The sequence below is a fragment of the Oncorhynchus kisutch genome, linkage group LG24 (assembly GCF_002021735.2).
Source record: "Oncorhynchus kisutch isolate 150728-3 linkage group LG24, Okis_V2, whole genome shotgun sequence".
NCBI lineage: Eukaryota > Metazoa > Chordata > Actinopteri > Salmoniformes > Salmonidae > Oncorhynchus > Oncorhynchus kisutch.
Window position 1 is genome coordinate 6,654,370 of NC_034197.2, and position 23,729 is coordinate 6,678,098.

The following is a 23,729-nucleotide window of genomic DNA, read 5'->3' on the forward strand; positions in this document are numbered from 1 at the left end:
CATTTCATCTGTTCAAAGTAATGCTTGGTACAGTATACTGGATGTGAGCTTTTCTGTCTGTCCGTATGCATCTCTGTCAGGAGGAAAAGCAAACAGGCCGTGAGGGACTACAAGAAGGTCCAGATTCAGCTGGAGAATCTGGAGACCAGTGTGAGGGACCGCTGCAAGAAAGAGTTCACAGGTGAGAGAAAGTGCCATAAGCTTCAACATAAGTTCCCAAAACCGCATCTTATACCACAAAAACCTAGTGGCTTCAAATAAGTAAGGTTTTTCAGGTGAGGGTTATATATGATTTTGCTGAAAGGATTCTCATGATCTCAATGTGGTCTATTTTCCTCCCTCTGTGTAGACCTAATGACTGAGATGATGGACTGTTCAAGTGACCTGGTGGGTTCTGGTATTCCCTTCCTGGACTACAAGGCATATGCAGAGCGCATTTTCTTTCCTGGCCACCGGGAGTCGCCACTGAGGCGAGATTTGGACGTGCCGGAGTGCCGTAGACAGACGGTGGAGCAGGGACTGGTTCAACTGTCCAACCTCCTCAACAGCAAACTATTCCTCACCAAGGTAACCTTAACCAACTCTGAAGAAGTGAACTTGACCTACCGTACCTCTCAATACCATTCAGACTATAAAACATCAGCGGTAATATGTAACGCATGCACGTTATGTTTCACTTTCACTGTGTCACTGTTTAGACCCCTTTGTGCCACTCTCTCCCAGTTCATCCACACCCTGGAGGTGCAGCGGACCTTCTCCCCTCGGGACCGGGCCTACGTGGCCTCCCTGCTCACCGTGGCCCTGCATGGGAAGCTGGAGTACTTCACTGACATCCTCAAGACTCTGCTAAATGACCTGGTGGTGCAGTACGTGGCCAAGAACCCCAAACTCATGCTCCGAAGGTGAGGGGTGCTGATCAGTATATGTTCTCATCAGTCTTGGGTAATGGCAGGCTTCTTCCTGTGTCTTTTTTAAAGTCTCTTGTGGTTTTCCTATCCGTGTTGGACACATTCACGTGGAACATGTTCTGTTTCAGAACTGAATCGGTGGTCGAGAAGCTCCTGACCAACTGGATGTCCATTTGTCTGTTCACCTTCCTGAGGGTGAGTAGCTCAGCCTGCTCTTTCCCCATTCACCCCCCTGTGTCTCCTCACTAAAGACGCATTTAAAGAAACATGTCCCATCTGTGCTGTGTTATTAGGACACTGCAGGGGAGTCCTTCTACATGCTGTTTAGAGCCATTAAACACCAGGTGGACAAGGGACCGGTGGACGCCGTGACAGGAAAGGCCAAGTATACACTCAACGACAACAGGCTGCTCCGCGAGGACATAGAGTACAAAACCTTGGTGAGAGCACACACAGCACACACAAACCCTTTACCATAAATACACATCTACATTCAGGTTTTGTTTATCATTATAAAGCAGGGGCTGGAGTAAAAGAGCTGTGCAACATGGTGAAGTAGTCATGTTTTTTTGTGTAGTGATTTAATTAACTACCATTAACCTTCCAGACGCTGAATGTCCTCATGCCAGCGACAGGCAACGGTGGTGTGCCCCAGACCGCTCCTGCCAAGGTGCTGGACTGTGACACCATAACCCAGGTGAAGGAGAAGGTCCTGGAACAGGCATGGAAGGGCATGTCCTTCTCCCAGCGGCCCCACACAGACTCTCTCCACCTGGGTGAGCCTCCACTACAGCTCTCTGTCATTCACTGTTTAATCTGAAAAGGTGACATCTTTGTCCATCCTGGCATGCCAGGTAGAAATGAAGCTAAAGAACATTTATCCAAGTTAATGGGCGTACTATAAACCTGAAACACCCTAGAATTGACAAAGCCAACAGAATCCTTCCTTGGTCATCAGTTATAATAAACTTTTTTGATAGCTAATCTTTTGTATCGTGTCCTTGATCAGAGTGGCGTGCGGGCATGGCAGGTCACCTGATCCTGTCAGACGAGGACTTGACGTCGGTGGTGCAGGGTTCCTGGAAACGCCTCAACACCCTGCAGCACTACAAGGTCAGAAATGGCAGGCCACACATCCCATCCATCCCTATCTCCTTTAACTAGAATGACTAACTACATGACTGTGAAGTATTTTTTTGTTTGTTTACTTTGTTAATTTGATTGAATGATTTTACAAATGGTCTGCAGGTTCCGGATGGAGCCACTGTTGCACTGGTACCCCGGAACTCCAAGCACATACACAATGACAACCATGACTACTTTCCTGGAGAGAGTTGAGTCTCAACTAATCTATGGCACATACGTGCAGCATGGTCATAGGATATTGTTCAGCATCCATACAATATTGCTACCAAATTTGGACAATGCACAAGAGCTGCATTTGAAACATAAAGATATAACTGTTTCCTTATACACTGTACCTAGACTATATCAGAGATGTCTGACCGTGTGTGTCCCTCTATCAGAGACGCCCATGTTGGACGATGGGGACGAGGGAGGTGTGAAACTCTGGCACCTGGTGAAAGCCAATGAGGAGCCAGACCTGCCCAAACACAGGCGTGGCAGTCTGAGAGAGAGGGAGAGAGAGAGGGCCAAGGCCATCCCCGAGATCTACCTCACACGCCTACTCTCCATGAAGGTGCCAGAATGCACATGCACAACACAATGCAACAAACAAGCAGTCACACAAACACTATGTGTAATATTTACACTTGTGCATATATTTATCCCCATATCTTCCTACTTTCTCTCCCAGGGCACACTGCAGAAGTTTGTGGATGACTTGTTCACAGTGATCCTGAGCACTAACCAGCCAGTTCCCATGGCTGTCAAGTACTTCTTTGACCTGCTGGATGAGCAGGCTCTGCAGCACAACATTACAGACCCTGAGACCATCCACATCTGGAAGACTAACAGGTAACTCGGTACTACTACTGGCTCATTTGCTTTTGAACACAAGTGTTTCCTGTCCTTTGTAATTACAGTAACCAATACAGACCTGGGCTCGTTTTTATATCTATCAAATCACTTCTGGGTAACAATTAAGAACCTTACTGTAATTGATTTCCATTGAAATGGGTAAAAATAGCTTTTTAACAAAACTATTTCTCAAGCAAGAATTTTGGTAGGAATGTCTGGCCCTTACCAAAATGTACCATGGTAGTGCAATAAAAAAAATCCATGGTTCTATCATTGTTTTCTGGTCAACTCCATGGCAGGAAATTACAATGGTATTTTCACCAGTACCATGGTATTTTCCTGCCATGGTAGTGAACAAAAAAACATGGTACCAAAGTATATTGTTTTTCATTGTACTACCATGGAACAAAAATGTACTGTGGTAGTACAACGAAAAAAGCCATGTTTTTGTACTAGCAGTATGTGAACCATGAAAGTATGGTAGTTGTTTAAAATGTATTATCATGATGGTCTGTGTCCCACCATTTTTCGGGTAAAGTGACCAAAAATGTAGTAATTTCTGGTACTCACATAATGCAACATTGACTTCTCGCTCTGCAGTGGCAAATTTTAGGCCTAGTGTACCCTCTTAAACCCCTTTAGCTCATAGCAAAAAAACACAACACACATGATCTAGTAGTGTACCATCTTAAACCTTCTGATCTGGATATGATATTGTAAGAAGAATGAAGGGATAGTGGTGGAGATTCGACTCCAAAGTAATTGCTTCCTCGACTCCTTTCCTGTTGGCTCCCATTTTCCTCGAATCCTAAGATTCAGTTTTTTTGCAACAGTCTGAGTAGTTGCCATAAGCTACTTCCAAGAACACAAACTCTTATATCATTCATGGTATTCATGGTAGAGCCAGGGGAGGGGCATAGGTAGGCAAGGTCGGCCACCAGGCAGACAGTCAAAATCATGCATAGCAAAAGTTGTATCTCTCAATTTCTTGGCATGCAATGTCTCCAAAGTTCAGGAAAGTAGGGGCTATCAATTAGTAAGTAGGCTCTTCTACATGCAACAGACACTGGCATATTTCATAGCGAATAGAAACAAAGGCAAGCCAGCGAGGGAGAGCAAGAGGCAGTTGGAATATTTTAGTTAACCTTTATTTAACTAGGCAAGTCAGTTAAGAACAAATTCTTATTTACAATGACTGCCTAGGAACAATGGGTTAACTGCCTTGGTCTCAGGGGCAGAACAACAGATCGGGGATTTGATCTAGCAACCTTTCGGTTACTGGCCCAAAGCTCTAACAACTAGGCTACCTGCCGCCTAGGCTATCTTGGTAATCTATCTCGCAATGTCTTGTCTTGCAATACCTCGTAAATTCACCAAAAGCATTTTAAAGTATAAGCTATCAATGAGTATGGCTATTCTACATTGTGCCAGTGAATTTGAAGTTTAACATCACCAAATGGTTCAGTTTCATTAGGCCTAAATGTGCAATAAAAAGTGTTATGCCTATAGTTTAGTTTATTTAATGAAACCCGGGCACCTATCAGCTCATCCCCAATTCCCCACTGAGCTAAACCTTTTGGAAATGGCAAGTTCACTTTCTCATCCAAGTGTTGCAAATACTGTCCAGCAGCTCAAATCAGCAGGATGGGGGGACATTTTTATTAGGAGGGACATCTACCATGATCACAAAAATAATGATTATGATCACATGAGCAGCAGTGTCTGGCGTTGTCACACACTGCGGGGACACCTAGGGCTGTTATGGTGACCGTATTATCGCAACACCAGCAGTCACGAGTCTTGACCGCAGTCAAATTTCACGTGACCGTTGAGTCACAGCAACTAGGCTTTTCCAAAACTGTGCTCTGATGCCGCTGATGGTCATTAGTAGCCTACCAAACTTGCTAATGGCCTGGTACTCAGAGCTCTATTGTCCCTCGAATCACTCTGACATCAATGCAAATGCAATCAAAAATCAAACATTTCATGAGCACCCTGGCATTCAGAGTTTGAGCGGAATAGGATCACTTGTTGCTCAGCCAGAATCAGCTCCTCATAGCTGGTAGATGCATGGAATGAAATGCATTGAGTGGGCAAAATATTATTTCCATGCCATAGACTGACCAGGTAAATTCAGGTGAAAGCTATGATCCCTTATTGATGTCACCTGTTAAATCCACTTCAGTCAGTGTAGCTGAAGGGGAGGAAACAGGTTAAAGAGGGTTTTAAGAAATCCTAAAACTTTAGGAACACCTTCGGAATATTGAGTTGCACTCCCTTTTTCCCTCAGAAACCTGTGTCGGGGCATGGATTACAAGGTGTCAAGTGTTCCACAGGGATGCTGGCCCATGTTGACTCGTATTCTTTCCACAGTTGTGTCTGTGTTGGCTGAATGTCTGAAGTTGGCTGAATGTCCTTTGGGTGGTGGACCATTCTTGATACAGAAGGGAAACTACCATACCCCGTTCAAAGGCACTTGCATTCACCCTGGCACACACACAATCCTTGTCTCAAGGCTTAAAAATAATTATTTAACCTGTCTCCTCCCCTTCATCTACACTGATTTGAAGTGGATTTAACAATTTAATAAGGGATCATAGTAGTCACCTGGTCAGTCTGTCATGGAAAGAGCAGATGTTCCTAATGTTTTGTACACTAAGTGTTAAGCCATGTTGTGCAACATTTCTATAGGGTATGCTAAGCAATTGTGTGAGAAAAGAGTTTTGATGAACACTAGCTTTCTATAGGCTAGGCCTACTATTTATTTCTCAACTTTCCTAATATTAAGCACATTGCTTCACTTTTCTAACATTTGTTATTTAAGTTCATACGCCCCTGTTCCGACAGCTGCATGATAATGGCCCATTCTAAGTCCAAACTTATTTCACACACAGTGCATTTGTAAAGTATTCAGACTCCTTTTTTGACATTTTGTTACATTACAACCTTATTCTACAATTGATTAAATAGTTCCCCCCCCCCCCTCATCAATCTACACATCTACCCCATAATGACAAAGCAAAAGCAGGTTTTTAGAAATTTGTGCAAATGCATTAAACAGATTTTTTTTAAATCACATTTACTTAAGTATTCAGACCCTTTACTCAGTACGTTGAAGCACCTTTGGCAGCGATTACAGCCTCGAGTCTTCTTGAGTATGACGCTTGGCACACCTGTATTTGGGCAGTTTCTTCAATTCCTCTCTGCAGAGCCTCTCAAAATCTGTCAGGTTGGATGGGGAACATTGCTGGACAGCTATTTTCAGGTCTATCCGGAGATGATTGATCTGCTCTGGCTGGGCCACTCAAGGACATTCAGAGACTTGTCCCGAAGCCACTCCTGCGTTGTCTTGGTTGTGTGCGTAGGGTTGTCGTCCTGTTGGCAGGTGAACCTTTGCCCCAGTCTGAGATCCGGCGTGTTCTAGAGCACGTTTTCTTTGAGATTATCTCTGTACTTTGCTCCGTTCATCTTTCCCTCGATCCGGACCAGTCTCCCAGTCCCTGCCACTGAAAAACATCCCCCACAGCATGACGTTGCCACCACCATGCTTCACCGTAAGGATGGTGCCAGGTTTCCTCCAGACTTGTTGCTTGGCATTCAGGCCAAAGACTTCAATCTTGGTTTTATCAGACCAGAGAATGTTGTTTCTCAACGTCAGAGTCCTTAGGTGCCTTTTGGCAAACTCTAAGTGGGCTGTCATGTGCCTTTTACTGAGGAGTGGCTTCCGTCTGGCCATTCTACCATGAAGGCCTGATTGGTGGAGTGCTGCAGAGATTGTTGCCCTTCTGGAAGGTTCTCCCATCTTCACAGAGGAACTCTACGGCTCTGTCACGATTGGGTTCTTGGTCACCTCCCTTACCCTTCTCCCCTGATTGCTCAGTTTGTCCAGGCGGTTCCAAACGTCTTCCATTTAAGAATGATGGAGGCCACTGTTCTTGGGGAACCTCAATGCTGCAGACATTTTTTGGTACCCTTCCCCAGATCTGCAACCAAACACAATCATGTCTCGGGGCTCTACAGACAATTCCTTCGACCTCGTGGCTTGTTTTTTTTGCTCTGACATGCACTGTCAACTGTGGGACCTTATATAGACAAGTAAACTCAGCAAAAAAAGAAACGTCTCTTTTTGAGGACCCTGTCTTTCAAAGAATTCGTAAAAATCCAAATAACTTCACAGATCTTCATTCTAAAGGGTTTAACTTCTTGACGCACCCATCCCGTTAGCGGGATCATTTTTGTCAACATCTGCTGAATTGCAGAGCGCCAAATTCAAATTTAATTACTAATTTTCATGAAATCACAAATGCAATATAGCAAAATACAGCTTAGCTTGTTGTTAATCCACCTGGCATGTCAGACTTCAAACAAGCTTTTCGGCGAAAGCATACCAAGCATTTATGTAAGGACATCTCTCTCAGCAGACGCAACATTACAAACAGCTAGCAGCAAAGTAGATTGGTCACGAAAAGCAATAAAATTAATCGCTTACCTTTCATGATCTGCAGGTGTTTGCACTCACGAGACTCCCAGTTACACAATAAATGTTCCTTTTGTTCCATAAAGATTATTTTTATATCCCAAATACCTCCATTTGTTTGGCGCATTATGTTCAGAAATCCACAGGCTCGAGCGGTCACGACAGGGCAGACAAAAATTCCAAATAGTATCCGTAAAGTTCGTAGAAACATGTCAAACGTTTTTTTATAATCAATCCTCAGGTTGTTTTTACAATATAGAATCTCCTTATAATTATAATTCTTATGTATTCTTCTTCAATAGGAGAGAGAGAGAAAATGTCTGATCCACTCTGTTGGCGCATGCAAAACGCTGCTGGCACCCAGTCATCCAATGACACGATGTGATCTTTCTCACAAATGTTTCTAAATAAAAGCCTGAAACTATGTCTAAAGACTGTTCACACCATGTGGAATCCATGGTGAAAGGAATCTGGTTGATATACCTTTAAATGGAGGGAAGGCATGCAATGGAACAATGGAAGCTGTCAAGAAAAACAGCACTTCCTGGTTGGATTTTCCTCAGGTTTTCGCCTGCAATATCAGTTCTGTTATACACAGACAATATTTTGACAGTTTTGGAAACTTTAGAGTGTTTTCTATCCTAATCTGACAATTATATGCATATTCTTGATTCTGGGCCTAAGAAATAGGCAGTTTCATTTGGGTACGTTTTTCATCCAAACATCAAAATACTGCCCCCTACACTCAAGTGGTTAAACATTGTTTCCCAATCAATGAACAGGCACCTGTGGAACGGTCGTGAATTTCCTACCGTCTGTAAGCTGTTAATGTCTTAAGGTCACAGTTATGAAAAATTAGGACACTAAAGAGGCCTTTCTACTGACTGAAAAACATCAAACGAAAGATACCCAGAGTCCCCTCATCTGTGTGAACGTGCCTTAGGCATGCTGCAAGGGGGCTTGAGGACTGCAGATGTGGCCAGGGCAATAAATTGCAATGTCCGTACTGTGAGACGCCTAAGACAGTGCTACAGGGAGACAGGACAGACAGCTGATCATCCTCACAGTGGCAGACCACGTGGAACAACACCTGCACAGGATCGGTACATCTGAACCTCACACCTGCAGGACAGGTACAGGATGGCAACAACTGCCAGGAATGCACAATCCCTCTATCAATGTTCAGACTGTCCGCAATAGGCTGAGAGAGGCTGGACTGAGGGCTTGTAGGCCTGTTGTATTGTAAGGCAGATCCTTACCAGACATCACTGGAAACAACGTTGCCAATGGGCACAAACCCACCGTCGCTGGACCAGATAGGATTGGCAAAAAGTGCTCCTCACTGACGAGTCGCGGATTTGTCTCACCAGGGGTGATGATCGGATTTGCGTTTGTCGTCGAAGGAATGAGCGTTACACCGAGGCCTGTACTCTGGAGCGGGATTGATGTGGAGTGTCCGTCATGGTCTGGGGCGGTGTGTCACAGCATCATCGGACTGAGCTTGTTGTCATTGCAGGCAGTCTCAACGCTGTGCGTTACAGGCAAGACATCCTCCCTCATGTGGTACCCTTCCTGCAGGCTCATTCTGACATGACCCTCGTTCTGTGATTTCCTGCAAGACAGGAATGTCAGTGTTCTGCCATGGCCAGCGAAGAGCCCGGATCTCAATCCCATTGAGCAAGTCTGGGACCTATTGGATTGGAGGGTGAGGGCTAGGGCCATTCCCCCCAGAAATGTCTGGGAACTTGCAGGTGCCTTGGTGGAAGAGTGCGGTAACATCTCACAGCAAGAACTGGCAAATCTGGTGCAGTCCATAAGGAGATATTGTACTGCCGCACCAGATACTGTTTATTTTGATTTTGACCCCCCCTTTGTTCAGGGACACATTATTCCACTTCTGTTAGTCACATGTCTGTGGAACTTGTTCAGTTTATTATGTTGTTGAATCGTGTTTTGTTCATACAAATATTTACACATGTTAAGTTAGCTGAAAATATACGCAGTTGACAGTGAGAGGACGTTTCTTTTTTTGCTGAGTTTATGTACCTTTCCAAATCATGTCCAATCATTTGAGTTTACCACAGATGGACTCCAATCAAGTTGTAGAAACATCTCAAGGATGATCAATGGAAACAGGATGTCGAGTCTCATAGCAAAGGGTCTGAATACTTTCCGAAGACACTGTATAAGGGTGCAGTGAGATGGGTTGGACGATACTTCTCTTTAATCTTTTTTTTTTAACGGATACTTAAATGATAATCAACCAACCAATGTAAGACTTTTTAAATGCTTTATTATCCAAATGTTCAAAGTGCGAGTGGGCGACGGAGAAAAACAAAATGGTGCAATTTGAGGCCATGTGGCGGAGAGTGCGGTGGGCGCTGGAGATGGGGGTGTTAGCAGGTGGGTCTGGACAGGTATGATGTAGTTGTCGTTTGTGTGTGTGTATGTTATGTATTGTCTAAAAAGATCAAATAAAATACAGTGCCTTGTGAAAGTATTCGGCCCCCTTGAACTTTGCGACCTTTTGCCACATTTCAGGCTTCAAACATAAAGATAAAACTGTATTTTTTTGTGAAGAATCAACATCAAAGTGGGACACAATCATGAAGTGGAACGACATTTATTGGATATTTCAAACTTTTTATAACAAATCAAGAACTGAAAAATTGGGCGTGCAAAATTATTCAGCCCCTTTACTTTCAGTGCAGCAAACTCTCTCCAGAAGTTCAGTGAGGATCTCTGAATGATCCAATGTTGACCTAAATGACTAATGATGATAAATACAATCCACCTGTGTGTAATCAAGTCTCCGTATAAATGCACCTGCACTGTGATAGTCTGAGGTCCGTTAAAAGCGCAGAGAGCATCATGAAGAACAAGGAACACACCAGGCAGGTCCGAGATACTGTTGTGAAGAAGTTTAAAGCCGGATTTGGATACAAAAAGATTTCCCAAGCTTTAAACATCCCAAGGAGCACTGTGCAAGCGATAATATTGAAATGGAAGGAGTATCAGACCACTGCAAATCTACCAAGACCTGGCCGTCCCTCTAAACTTTCAACTCATACAAGGAGAAGACTGATCAGAGATGCAGCCAAGAGGCCCATGATCACTCTGGATGAACTGCAAAGATCTACAGCTGAGGTGGGAGACTCTGTCCATAGGACAACAATCAGTCGTATATTGCACAAATCTGGCCTTTATGGAAGAGTGGCAAGAAGAAAGCCATTTCTTAAAGATATCCATAAAAAGTGTCGTTTAAAGTTTGCCACAAGCTACCTGGGAGACACACCAAACATGTGGAAGAAGGTGCTCTGGTCAGATGAAACCAAAATTGAACTTTTTGGCAACAATGCAAAACGTTATGTTTGGCGTAAAAGCAACACAGCTCATCACCCTGAACACATCATCCCCACTGTCAAACATGGTGGTGGCAGCATCATGGTTTGGGCCTGCTTTTCTTCAGCAGGGACAGGGAAGATGGTTAAAATTGATGGGAAGATGGATGGAGCCAAATACAGGACCATTCTGGAAAACCTGATGGAGTCTGCAAAAGACCTGAGACTGGGACGGAGATTTGTCTTCCAACAAGACAATGATCCAAAACATAAAGCAAAATCTACAATGGAATGGTTCAAAAATAAACATATCCAGGTGTTAGAATGGCCAAGTCAAAGTCCAGACCTGAATCCAATCGAGAATCTGTGGAACGAACTGAAAACTGCTGTTCACAAATGCTCTCCATCCAACCTCACTGAGCTCGAGCTGTTTTGCAAGGAGGAATGGGAAAAAATGTCAGTCTCTCGATGTGCAAAACTGATAGAGACATACCCCAAGCGACTTACAGCTGTAATCGCAGCAAAAGGTGGCGCTACAAAGTATTAACTTAAGGGGGCTGAATAATTTTGCACGCCCAATTTTTCAGTTTTTGATTTGTTAAAAGTTTGAAATATCCAATAAATGTCGTTCCACTTCATGATTGTGTCCCACTTGTTGTTGATTCTTCACAAAAAAATTGTTTTATATCTTTGTTTGAAGCCTGAAATGTGGCAAAAGGTCGCAAAGTTTAAGGGGGCCGAATACTTTCGCAAGGCACTGTATATATATTTAAACATGGAAAAGAGACAAGCTTGCAACACGCATCTGATTATTCATTTATGAATAGGATTTATTTTGTTTACATTCATTGTAACCATAACGTCATATATAATTGAACCCACACAACATTAGCAGGTTAACTTTGTCAAAACATTTATTTTTTAAAGACTATCAGAAAGAATGTTGGTATTTATTTATTTTGATCACTCAGCTTTGCTGACAAATAGTGTTATTTTGTGGCATAGCCTACTAAATAGGCTAAGCCTAAATTAATTAAATTGCCTAAATAAACTAGTACATTTCATAGATAAAAGTAACTCAGGTCTTGAAAATATCGACCACGTTTTTCCCCTCCCAATCCTCGCTAGACTCTTTCATTCAGTTTATTCTTCACATCAGCAAAGAAGGACTCTGTTTCAGAAACTCACTTTATATAGAGGGGCTATCAAGTCTAGAATTTTTATCTGTCTCTTTTTAGAGGGAGAGAAACCAAAAGCACACAATACCTATTTTTTGAAAAATCTTCAGTCCACATGTCGAGTGTAATTGCACCATTGTATTTACCCAAGTTATCTCAACTCTGGGACCACCTGCCAGCAATTATATTTTTTTGCCTGATGCAGGACTCTAGTGCCTTAAAGAGAGACTCTTGGACTGAAACATTCACACCTCCATTAATTTACCAAAATATAGTAAATTTGTTCCACAGTTCAGACGACTGATAGATCAGCGTTCTTACTCCCCCTTGTGATAGTTTGACGCAATGACAGAATGATGCAATTTATCAGAATCTGCCACCATCTACCATAAATGGTCACGGCATAAGCTCAAAACCTTTAATTGAGCAACCACTGTAGTTCACTCCAAACGTGGTTATAGCGTTGACTGCATGCTGACAGTGAATTCGGAGACAGAATTCAGAGACAGCTAACTACACTACAAACATATTTTTGCCAGACCCTGTGAAGCAATTGTAATGAGTCTACCACAACATACTAAACAGTTCCCTGATTAGCACGGGATAGTCTGCGTTTTAATTTAATTGTGTATTAGAAACACAGTTTGAGATCATTTGTGTGCAGATTTCACCAGTGGTTGAATGGGGAATTGGGCTTCCCGGGAAAATGTTGTCCGAGGTTGAAACAGTAACCAAGGAGGGCGGAGCTTAGCGAAGGGTCAATTGTTGAGGAATGTATGTACGAACTATCTTGTGAACTTATTTTTTCTCAAAGGCCCAGTGCAGTCAACACTAAGGTTGGAATAATACTGTAAAATTGTGCAAATTATGATAATGCTATTTTAGTCTACGGTAAATTAGCTAATAGACCAATATGAAAGCGTTTCAAACGTCTCTGCCAATAACAGCTAGTTTTCATTTTTCCCCCTCTCCACTCAGACCATTCCCAGACAGTACTAGCAAAGTTCTTGCTTGAAAAATCACAGTAAGGTACTTAATAGTTACCCAGAAATGATTTGATATTGAAATAATATTGGGGCCTCCAGATTTGGCGCAGCGGTCTGAGGCATGGCATTGCAGTGCTAGAGGCGTCACTACAGACCCAATTGGCCCAGGATCATCCGGGTTAGGGGAGAGTTTGGACAGCCGGGATGTCCTTTTCCCATCGCGCTCTAGCGACTCTCCTATTGGCGGCCCGGGTGCATGCATGCTGACTTCGGTTGCCAGTTGTACTTTGTTTCCTCCGACCCATTGGTGCGGTTGGCCTCCGGGTTAAGCTAGCAGTGTCAAGAAGCAGTGCGGCTTTGCAGGGTCATGTTTCGGAGGACGCATGGCTCTCGATCTTCGCCTCTCCCAAATTCGTACTGGAGTTGCAGCGATGGGACAAGACTGTAACTACCAATTTGGATATCACGAAATTGGGGAGAAAAAGGGGTAAAATGTTCAACAACGAAAAATGAAAGAAATTAAAAAATAAATCCAACGTAGCCGTTTTATTATATATTTTTTTAATGTTTTACATTTTTTGTGTAGTGTTTTGGGAATCTGGGCCCAGGGCTTGGTCATTGAATAGACTTAAGTTATTTCTGCATTTTATATGGTGCGACTTGTTTGTTGTTTTGTTTTCCCACCAGTTTACCCCTGAGGTTCTGGATCAACATCTTGAAGAACCCCCAGTTCATCTTTGATGTTCAGGCATCAGACCATGTGGATGCTGTGCTGTCTGTCATAGCCCAGACCTTCATGGACTCATGTACCATCGCAGAGCACAAGTTGGGCAGGGTGAGCCACACACAGGGAGAGGATACCTTACCGAGGATGCTAAGGGGGAATGGCAGAAATTAAGGGAGAGTAGAGATGCCAAGGGTTTTGAAAGAAGAATACTAGATAATGAGAGCATGCAGGTTCTCAACATTCATGTAACCATACTGTGTTTCGAATATAACATGTAAATGTTTTCCCCCTCTAGGACTCTCCTATCAACAAGTTGCTGTATGCCAGAGATATCCCACGGTACAAGCAGATGGTAGAGAGGTGAGAACACCAGGCTCTTGCCCTCCTGATTGGCAGAGCACAGTGGCGATGCCCTCTCTATCAGTGCATTGTTGCAGCCACACTGAGCCTGCAGGGCTTCTTCTATGGAGAGTCTGTCTGGCAGCACGCTGCACACACCATTGCTGTAGCTATACACTATGCTTGAGGAAACTCAGTCATACGAATTCTACTGTACAGTCTTGGCCAAAGGTTTTGAGAATGACACAAATATTAATTTCCACAAAGTTTGATATTTTTGTCAGATGGAATACTGAAGTATAATTACAAGCATGTAATAAGTGTCAAAGGCTTTTATTGACAATTACATGAAGTTGATGCAAAGAGTCAATATTTGCAGTGTTGACCCTTCTTTTTCAAGACCTCTGCAATCCACCCTGGCATGCTGTCAATTCATTTCTGGGCCACATCCTGACTGATGGCAGCCCATTCTTGCATAATCAATGCTTGGAGTTTGTCAGAATGTGTGGGTTTTTGTTCGTCCACCCGCCTCTTGAGGATTGACCACAAGTTCTCAATGGGATTAAGGTCTGGGGAGTTTCCTGGCCATGGACCCAAAATATCAATGTTTTGTTCCCCGAGCCACTAAGTTAACACTTTTGCCTTATGACAAGGTGCTCCATCATGCTGGAAAAGGCATTGTTTGTCACCAAACTGTTCCTGGATGGTTGGGAGAAGTTGCTCTCAGAGGATATGTTGGTACCATTCTTTATTCATGGCTGTGCAAACTTGTGAGTGAGCCCACTCCCTTTGCTGAGAAGCAACCCCACACATGAATGATCTCAGGATGCTTTACTGTTGGCATGACACAGGACTGATGGTAGCGCTTACCTTGTCTTCTCCGGGCAAGCTTTTTTCCGGATGCCCCAAACAATCGGAAAGGGGATTCATCAGAGAAAATGACTTTACCCGAGTCCTCAGCAGTCCAATCTCTGTACCTTTTGCAGAATATCAGTCTGTCCCTGATGTGTTTCCTGGAGTGAAGTGGCTTCTTTGCTGCCCTTCTTGACACCAGGCCATCCTCCAAAAGTCTTTGCCTCACTGTGCGTGCAGATGCACTCACACCTGCCTGCTGCCATTCCTGAGAAAGCTCTGTACTGGTGGTGCCCTGATCCTGCAGCTGAATGATAAATGGTAGATTTAGGTGCAATCTTACTGGCAGCAATATCCTTGCCTGTGAAGCACTTTTTATGCAAAGCAATGATGACGGCACATGTTCCCTTGCAGGTAACCATGGTTGACAGAGGAAGAACAATGATTCCAAGCACTACCCTCCTTTTGAAGCTTCCAGTCTGTTATTCGAACTCAAACAGCATGACAGAGTGATCTCCAGCCTTGTCCTCGTCAACACTCACACCTCTGTTAACGAGAGAATCACTGACATGATATCCGCTGGTCCTTTTGTGGCAGGGCTGAAATGCAGTGGAAATGTTTTTTGGTGATTCAGTTCATTTGCAGGGCAAAGAGGGACTTTGCAATTAATTGCAATTCATCTGATCACTCTTCATAACATTCTGGAATATATACAAATTGCCATCAAACAAACTGAGGCAGCAGACTTTGTGAAAATGTATATTTGTGTCATTCTCAAAACTTTTGGCCACGACTGTAGTCATTAATGCAATGGATTTCAGAAAGGAAATGCCATGTATTCATTTATTAGAAGAGATTAACAATACATTAGGTATTGGGGATTGGCTCTGCCCCTTCAGGGTAGCTCAATGCCAGAGCAAAGCTTCAATATACAGTCAGGTCCATAAATATTTGGACATTGACCAAGTTATTATTATTTTAGCTGTCACAGCATATTGGAGTTGAAATTAAATAATGAATATGAGCTGAAAGTGCAGACTTTGAGCTTTAATTTGAGGGTATTTACCTCCAAATTGGGTGACCGGTATAGGAATTACAGAACTTTTTATATATGGTCCCCCCGTTTTTAAGGGACCAAAAGTAATTGGACAATTGGCTGATCGGCTATTCCATGGCCGTGTGTGTTATTCCCTCATTAGTTAATTTACAAGTAAGTGGATAAAAGGTCGAGTTGATTTCAAGTGTGGCATTTGTATTTGGAATCTGTTGCTGTTAACCCTCAATATGAAGTCCATGGAGCTGTCACTGCCAGTGAAGCAAACCAAAATCAAAACAAACCCATCAGAGAGCAAAAACATTAGGTGTGGCCAAATCAACTATTTGGTACATTCTTAAAAAGAATGAACACACTGGTGGGCTCAAACACCAAAAGGCCCGGAAGTCCACGGAAAACAACTGTGGTGGATGACAGAAGAATTCATTCCCTGGTGAAGAGGTTTTTCTTCACAACAGTTGGCCAGATCAAGAACACCCTCCAGGAGGTAAGCGCATCTGTGTCAAAGTCAACATTCAAGAGAAGACTTCACCAGACGGTTTACCACAAGATGTAAACCATTGGTAAGCCTCAAACAGGAAGACCAGATTAGAGTTTGCCAAACAACATCTAAAAAAGCCTGTACAGTTCTGGAACAACATCCTATGGACAGATGAGACAAAGATCAACTTGTACCAGAATGATGAGAAGAGCGTGGAGAAGCGAAGGAAATGCTCATGATCCGAAACGTACCACCTCATCTGTGAATCATGGTGGAGGTAGTGTTATGGCGTAGGCATGTATGGCTGCCAATGGAACTGCTTCCCTTATATTTATTGATGATGTGACTGCTGACAATAGCAGCAGGATTAATGAAGTGTTTGGGGCTATATTATCTGCTCAGATTCAGCCAAATGCTTCAAAACTCATTGGACGGCGCATCACAGTGCAGGTGGACAATGATCCGAACCATACTGCGAAATCAACCCAATACTTTTATATAGTCCAAGAAGTGGAATGTTCTGCAATGGCCAAGTCAATCACGTGACCAGAATCCAATTGAACATGCATTTCACTTGCTGAAGGCAAAACGCCCCAAGAACAAGCAGGAACTGAAGACCGCTGCAGTAAAGGCCTGGCAGAGCACCATCAGGGAAGAAACCCAGCATCTGGTGATGTCTATGGGTTCCAAACTTCAGGCAGTCAGTGACTGAAAGATTAAAACTCACAATTTAATTTGTGATTGTTAGTTTGTCCAATTCGTTTTGAGCCCCTAGTATTGGGGGGGACCACATAAAACGTGCTGTAATTCCTACACTGTTCAATAGATTTTGGAAATAAATACCCTCATATTAAAGCTGAAAGTCTGCACTTTCAGCTCATTGTTTCCCTTCAAGTCCGTTGTGGTGGCGTACAGAGCCAAAATGATAACTTGATCAGTGTCAATATTTATGGACCTGACTGTATAATAAAATAACTATAGGCAGTGAACATAGTATTCTATACATCTCGCAGGAAGGAAAATGGAACCAAACAGGTGGAGGGTAGCAAGAACAAACAAACTCATACTAGCAGTAGCAGAAAGTGGCAGAGGATGTGTGAGCAGAACCTGGTCAGTTTAAATAGACCGCCATATTAAGTATGAAGTGTTAGCATCTGATCTGCACCAATCTCAGACAGGTTAGCATTTTTCGTCATGAATCTTGTTCTGGAGGCAACTCTGCAGTGGTCATTAGCTGACACAGCCACAAAGTCATACAATCAGATTTTACCTAACCCAACTGCTAACCCTAATGCCTAAACTTAAATTAAGCACATTTTTGTTTTCATTAATTTATACAATATAGCTGGCTCCATCTAGCGGAAATCGCTCAGATCTGCCTCCAGGACAAGATTAATCCCAATAAACATCAATTTACCAATCTTAGCTGATGCATACACCTGGGTTTCCCTTCTGAACCGGCTTCTCTTTATGAATGAGTGGTGTATGAGTGTATAGCATATGGATTTTATGAAGGGTGCACTAATCTCAGACTTCCATTCCATCTCTATTTCTTTCTCTCTTTTCAGATACTATGCTGACATCAGGCAGACCATTTCTGCCAGTGACCAGGAAATGAATTCTGCTCTTGCAGAACTGTCTCGAGTATGTTACATAAAAATAAAATAAAAACACTGGTGCATGTTTTGACATACATTTTCTGCTGTAGGCCTTTTTCCGTTTAATCTTTGGTTGTTTTTGCATAGAGCACTTAGAAGTTATGAACCAAAGTTTTAGTATTTCCACCTTTCTTTACAGAATTATGCTGGTGAGGTGAACTACCTTGTAGCCCTGCATGAGCTGTACAAGTACATCAACAAGTACTATGATCAAGTGAGTCCAACATTTCTATCCATTGGTTTTTGAGGCCCATACTTGTAATTTCTATTTGATGTTAAGCTAGTTGATGAACTTAACCTGTTATTGGTATTGTCTCCTCCCAGATCATCACTGCTCTAGAGGAGGACCCTACAGCTCAGAAGATGCAGCTGGGCTACAGGCTCCAGCAGATTGCGGCTGCCGTGGAAAATAAAGTCACTGACCTATGATAACAGAGTGGCCCTGAGTCGGGACAGGCCGAGACCCTGAGGAAAAGACACCCGCTGTGAGGAGTAGTCCTAAAGGAAAATAATGTGTGAAAAGGAAAAAGACCTTGTGCATACAGGGTGTGATTTCCCTCTCTTTTTGGCAGACTGAAGGAAGTAAAGAAGGTTGAGGGGCACTCAAAGTGGTGCTCTTCTCTTTTTGCCATATCTGTGTAGAGTTACTGTGCGTAGATTCTCCTGACAAGCTGCACAGGAGATTTCCATAGCAACCTGACTACATTTACCCGCTGCTACTCAGTGTGTACATACATAGACATTATCCTGAGTAAATTAGCAAAGCCCTGTTGAACTCTCTGGACTGCTGCAGAGTTTCTGCAACACAAACAACGTCTTACTGGGATGAAATGGATGGATAAAGCTTACAGGACTAAAATTAATTGAATAGCACTTATTCAATTATGCTATTGTCATTCACTTGCTAATGCCTTCTGTTTCCCTGAATCACTGAGCCCTGAGTCTTACTTTTCTGGTATAACTATCCTTTGCAGACAACGTGTGAGGTAGTATTGTCTTCACTCATCCTTTTCACTCCCCATCAACGTTTTTGTCGATCCACAAAGTTTTTCTGCTTCATGTAGTTGAACACTAAAGAACAGACTGCTTTCAATACATTGTGAAAATGTTAGGTACTCCATGTGCTGGCTTTTATTGTCACCCAGCTTTGACATTCTCTATGATTTGAATGTTCCTTTCCAAAATCGGTATAATGTACAAATTATTTTAGTGCATTTCTGATGGTAATTCTACGGTTCCCTATAATTGCAGTAGCCAAGCTGATATTTTCCGTTCTAATGCTGAGATAATGATAGACATCTCTAGCTTAAACCTCCAGAGAAATCTCAGCTAGTTAATGTTCAATCTGCAGAATGTTTCCTTCTCTTAGCAGGGTGCCAGACTTCACTACACATTATCTGTCAATGGCAGACTAGAAGGTGTTCTCAAAAAGGTGTATTTTGTGAGCAGCAGGAGCTAGTAATCAAACGCAACAATTTCCAGAACTGAATGCGATCAAACAGTTTGTTTTAGAAAATGGCTGGTTATGTGTGACCAATATGACATTTTCTGTCAACACTGTGGGATGCGACGACTAACAAGCAACAGTTGTTCCTGTTGGCAGGTTTTTCCGACACTTGATTATTTAAACAAATCACGATTTAGCAGGGTGTGTATCTTTTGAATTTCGGAAGGGGGGAGATGACATTTGTCCTTCTGACTTAAAAGAAACTTGCAGAGGAAGGGGGGTGAAGCTAACATTCGGCTTCCGCTCCTCATTCTAGTATCTTTTCTCATACATATCCCCCCCCCAGAACTTGAAAGAGTATCTGACGCAATTACGTAAGATTTTAGTTCTGGGTATTCGAAATTAGTATAGTTGTAAAGGTTGAGCAAAAGGAGTATGAGATTGGCAATATAATATTGTTTATCTCATAAAACTTGCAGCATGACATGTTTTTAGTCTCAACAATGAATCCTTTAGCCCAAGGCCTCATTCATGACTGACCTTTTTTATAACTGAAATTAAACGGTAGCCCTATTGTTTGATTTTCACTAATACAACATTATAACCCTCAAGCTACTGACTGGAGTCATTTTGACACCATAGGTATATTTATCATAGCCCAAAGGTGGTTTATTAAAATCTTCAAATTTGTAATGACTTGTTCTTAACAAATCTAAATCCATGTTTTTAGTGTTTCTGTATCAATATGGGGGTCATTCCTCCAATTCGATGCCTTTTGGGATGGTGTAATTTGGTGGGATTTTTTGTTGTTGATTTCACCTCATTTTAACATTGTCATAAAAAGCACATGTTCAACTTAATAAAAAACCGTGTTTTCCCATCTCAATAGGTTAAATAATTACTATAGTAAGTGCCTATTAAGTGCCAAATAAAGTAACCTGGTTGACAACCGGGAGGGGCAATTTGAGTGCAAGCTTCAACATTTTAAAAAAAATATTAAAACATTTCTAGCCTGTTTATCTATGGGTAACAGGGTTGACATGTTATGCTCGACCCATGTGTAACTCTTTGTTGTATGCTCACACTGCTATGCTTTATCTTGGCCAGGTCGCAGTTGCAAATGAGAACTTGTTCTCAACTAGCCTACCTGATTAAATAAAGGTGAAAAATAAAAAATAAAAATAAAAATATAAATTAAAATAAAAATAAAAAATAAAATAAAAATTCAGTTTCCCACCAGAAAATGGCCAAAAAGAGTAGAACCATCTCACCTGTTTTTACACTCATTTCATTATCAGATGTTCAATGTTTCTTTTCAAACATTGAGTTCACATAACAGCGTTCACCTTAAAATGAGGGACTTTTTTTTTTTTTTTACCTTTAAAATGAATCACTAAATAAATAAATCAATTAAATACTTTTCAGAAATTACTTTGTCAAAGCAACAAAATAACCAGGGCTACTCAATCATGTGAGAACTTTTTGGGAAGTCACAGATGATGCACGGAGGGACATGTCAAAATGCTGCATTTTGGCACATTAGCAAGGCTTTATATAAAAAAAAATATGCTTTATTGAATTGTGCATGTGATCTATATTAAAAGGGCACTTCATTGAACATAAAGGTTTTTAAAATTCAATATTGGTGTAAAATTTTGCCTTAAAATGTCAAAAGGACGCAAAAGATACTAATTTCGTGGAACAACCCTTGGACTATTCAGAAATTCAATTCCTTTTGGGAGTTTTGACCCTAGCCAAAAACACTTAATTTTGTCTATAGTAATTTGATTTAAAAAATGACTTTATTTGAATCTAGGTTTCTCTAGAGACAAATACAAGTTATCCATAGGGTGGAGGGGGACCTGTATCAGTGATTTTGATCCAATACAGATCCTCTGCAGAGATACATGGGGAGCTGTAACTTACTTGCCTAACATTGTACATTTCTTTACCATGTATCGTATGACTGTACTACAAAACCAAAATGACCTTATTGTTGTGCATGTAAAAATCTGACAATGTTTGCCAGTGGTATAAATACTTGATAGAGCTGCAATAGAGAACTCCGGTACACTCCAGCTACATAGAGAGCTGTATTGGTCTGTATTCTCTGAAAAGTTGTTATTCTAGGGCAAATATCCCAAAAAGTATTTATTTGAATCCAGGTTTCTCTGGAGACAAAATATTAAGTTATATGTATCATCAGAGGGTGGAGGGGGACCTGTATGAGTGATATTGACCTGCAGAGATGGAGCAGCTTATGTACTCGCCTATAGTTATAAATCAAATCAATCACATTTTATTTGTCACATGCTTTATAGGCAACAGGCGTAGACTAACAGTGAAATGCTCACTTACAGGTCCTTTTCCAACAATGCAGTTAAAGATTTTTTTTAAATAGACATGAGGAATAAATACACAGTGAATAACTCAGTAAAAATAAAGAGTAGTGGTAGCTGCAGTGTGTGTGTGTGTGTGTGGCATCTGGGGGGGGGGGGGGGGGCAGTGTCAGTGTGTGTGCATAGTCAGTGCAAGAGAGTTGGTAAAAACAAAGGGAAGTCCAGGTAGCCATTTTTAATTAGGTATGTAGCAGTCTTGTTTAAAAGTCTTATGACTTGGGGGTATAAGATGTTCAGGGTACTTTTGGTTCCAGACTTGGTGCATTGTTACTGCTTGCCATGCTGTAGCAAAGAGAACCGTCTGTGGCTTGGGTTGCTGGAGTCTTTGACAATTGTTTGGGCTTTCGTCTGACAACGCCTGGTATAGAGGTCCTGGATGGCTATAACTAGGTACGACCGTGTACAAAATCTAAATGTACCTTCGATATATGCCAATTTGCAGTCAAAACAGCTCAGAACAGTCTGTCGGTCATATTAATACTTGGTAAAACTGTAATACGGAAACCCACTACCCTCTAAAATGAACACACAGTGCTGTGTATTCTCTACGGTAAATGTTACATAAATTCCTATATTCTATAGGTGCAAGCAACTTGTGATTATTTTGGATGCTATACCATTTGTTTTGAGGTGACTTTGGGCATGCTTTTGAAGCATCCTGCCATAGCCTCTAACACTCCCATTGTTTTACTAACAGTGATGGTAATGCTGTCTGTGGGCTTAGTAAATAAAGTAAACTAAGCCATATATTTGGTACATTTCTTTCAGGATCACTTTTTGAAGTGAATTTAATCATTACTTTTCAATAAAATGTAGAATATTTAAAATGGTGTACCGTCCCTTTAAACGGCAGTACTTTTTACCACATAAAATATGACCATTTATATTTTCAACATTCTGAAAACAAAATGATACTATAATAAAATAATGGTAAATAAGCTTTTTCTGTAGTAATGTGGATAGAATTTGGGAGAAAAGGCTGCAAATTGAATGAAGGAAACATATGAGTTTTTACAGAATATGCATTTTAACTAATTTAGCTAAAATAAGTGTTTTGGTCTCTTTTTTTTCAGATTACATTAATTACATGTCTAATGTTTTAAAAATAAATATGTTGCTATTTTGCTATGACTGTTGCTTTTTCAAATATAGCTTCTTCTTGGGGTAACAATGAACCCAGATGGTAATCGATGTATGAAAATATTTTGGTAGCTTGAGGGTTAAAATATTTTTAGGTTTTAAAATTGTATTTATTTATTTATTTTCCTGTCTGGTTGGCTGCTGGTTCGTTATCTATTTACGAAGACCAAATAATCAATGGAATTACAATGAAATCCATTGTTTGAAAGTGAGATCCGATTTCATGCAAACGCCTGTCATATTCTTCTTTGGTACTGATGACATGAATGAATTACACTGTTCTTTTTTAAAATAAATGTTTATAAATGCAGTAGAAGCTTTATGTAGGCCTATACTGGTCATGTTTTGACTTTTGACCCTTTTTGATTTTCATTACTGTGTGTTTGTGGGTTGGGTAAGGGTATACTTTACAAAAAATCTAAGTATCAAAATTACGACTCGCATTACATTCTGGGACTACTGCTTTTTGACATGTCAGTTTTTACATACATTTTTAGATGTCAAGCTATAATAAGGGAATATCTGTTTGTTAGTAATATAGAGCAAGTTATGTTGGCGATTTTAAAGTACATTTTTGTCATCTCTTGCCATGGACATAGCAAAAGCAATCCTTGTTTGTTTTCCTTGCTAAATTCAAACATTATTTGGATTTCCTTGTAAATACTTTAACGATTTGTAAGTAAGCCTACCATTAGCTTTCTCTAACTGTTTGATAGGTGAAATGTAACTTAATGTCATGCAATAAAATAGTCAAAATGTCAA

The 23,729-nt window shown here is 41.4% G+C and overlaps 1 protein-coding gene across 1 annotated transcript in view; it reads left to right on the plus strand.

Annotated features, from left to right (window-relative positions):
* The window catches only part of LOC109869664 (plexin-B1-like), a 66,191-nt gene extending 42,462 nt beyond the window's left edge, over positions 1-23,729 (plus strand). The window contains exons 24-38 of the mRNA XM_020459934.2: positions 81-181; positions 350-567; positions 724-902; positions 1,037-1,103; positions 1,202-1,348; positions 1,516-1,684; positions 1,918-2,021; positions 2,157-2,241; positions 2,435-2,607; positions 2,725-2,885; positions 13,558-13,705; positions 13,893-13,957; positions 17,892-17,967; positions 18,121-18,195; positions 18,306-23,729. Of these exons, the coding sequence (XP_020315523.1) occupies positions 81-181; positions 350-567; positions 724-902; positions 1,037-1,103; positions 1,202-1,348; positions 1,516-1,684; positions 1,918-2,021; positions 2,157-2,241; positions 2,435-2,607; positions 2,725-2,885; positions 13,558-13,705; positions 13,893-13,957; positions 17,892-17,967; positions 18,121-18,195; positions 18,306-18,410 (1,873 nt within the window). The 3' untranslated portion in view covers positions 18,411-23,729. The remainder of the gene's footprint in view (positions 1-80; positions 182-349; positions 568-723; positions 903-1,036; positions 1,104-1,201; positions 1,349-1,515; positions 1,685-1,917; positions 2,022-2,156; positions 2,242-2,434; positions 2,608-2,724; positions 2,886-13,557; positions 13,706-13,892; positions 13,958-17,891; positions 17,968-18,120; positions 18,196-18,305) is intronic.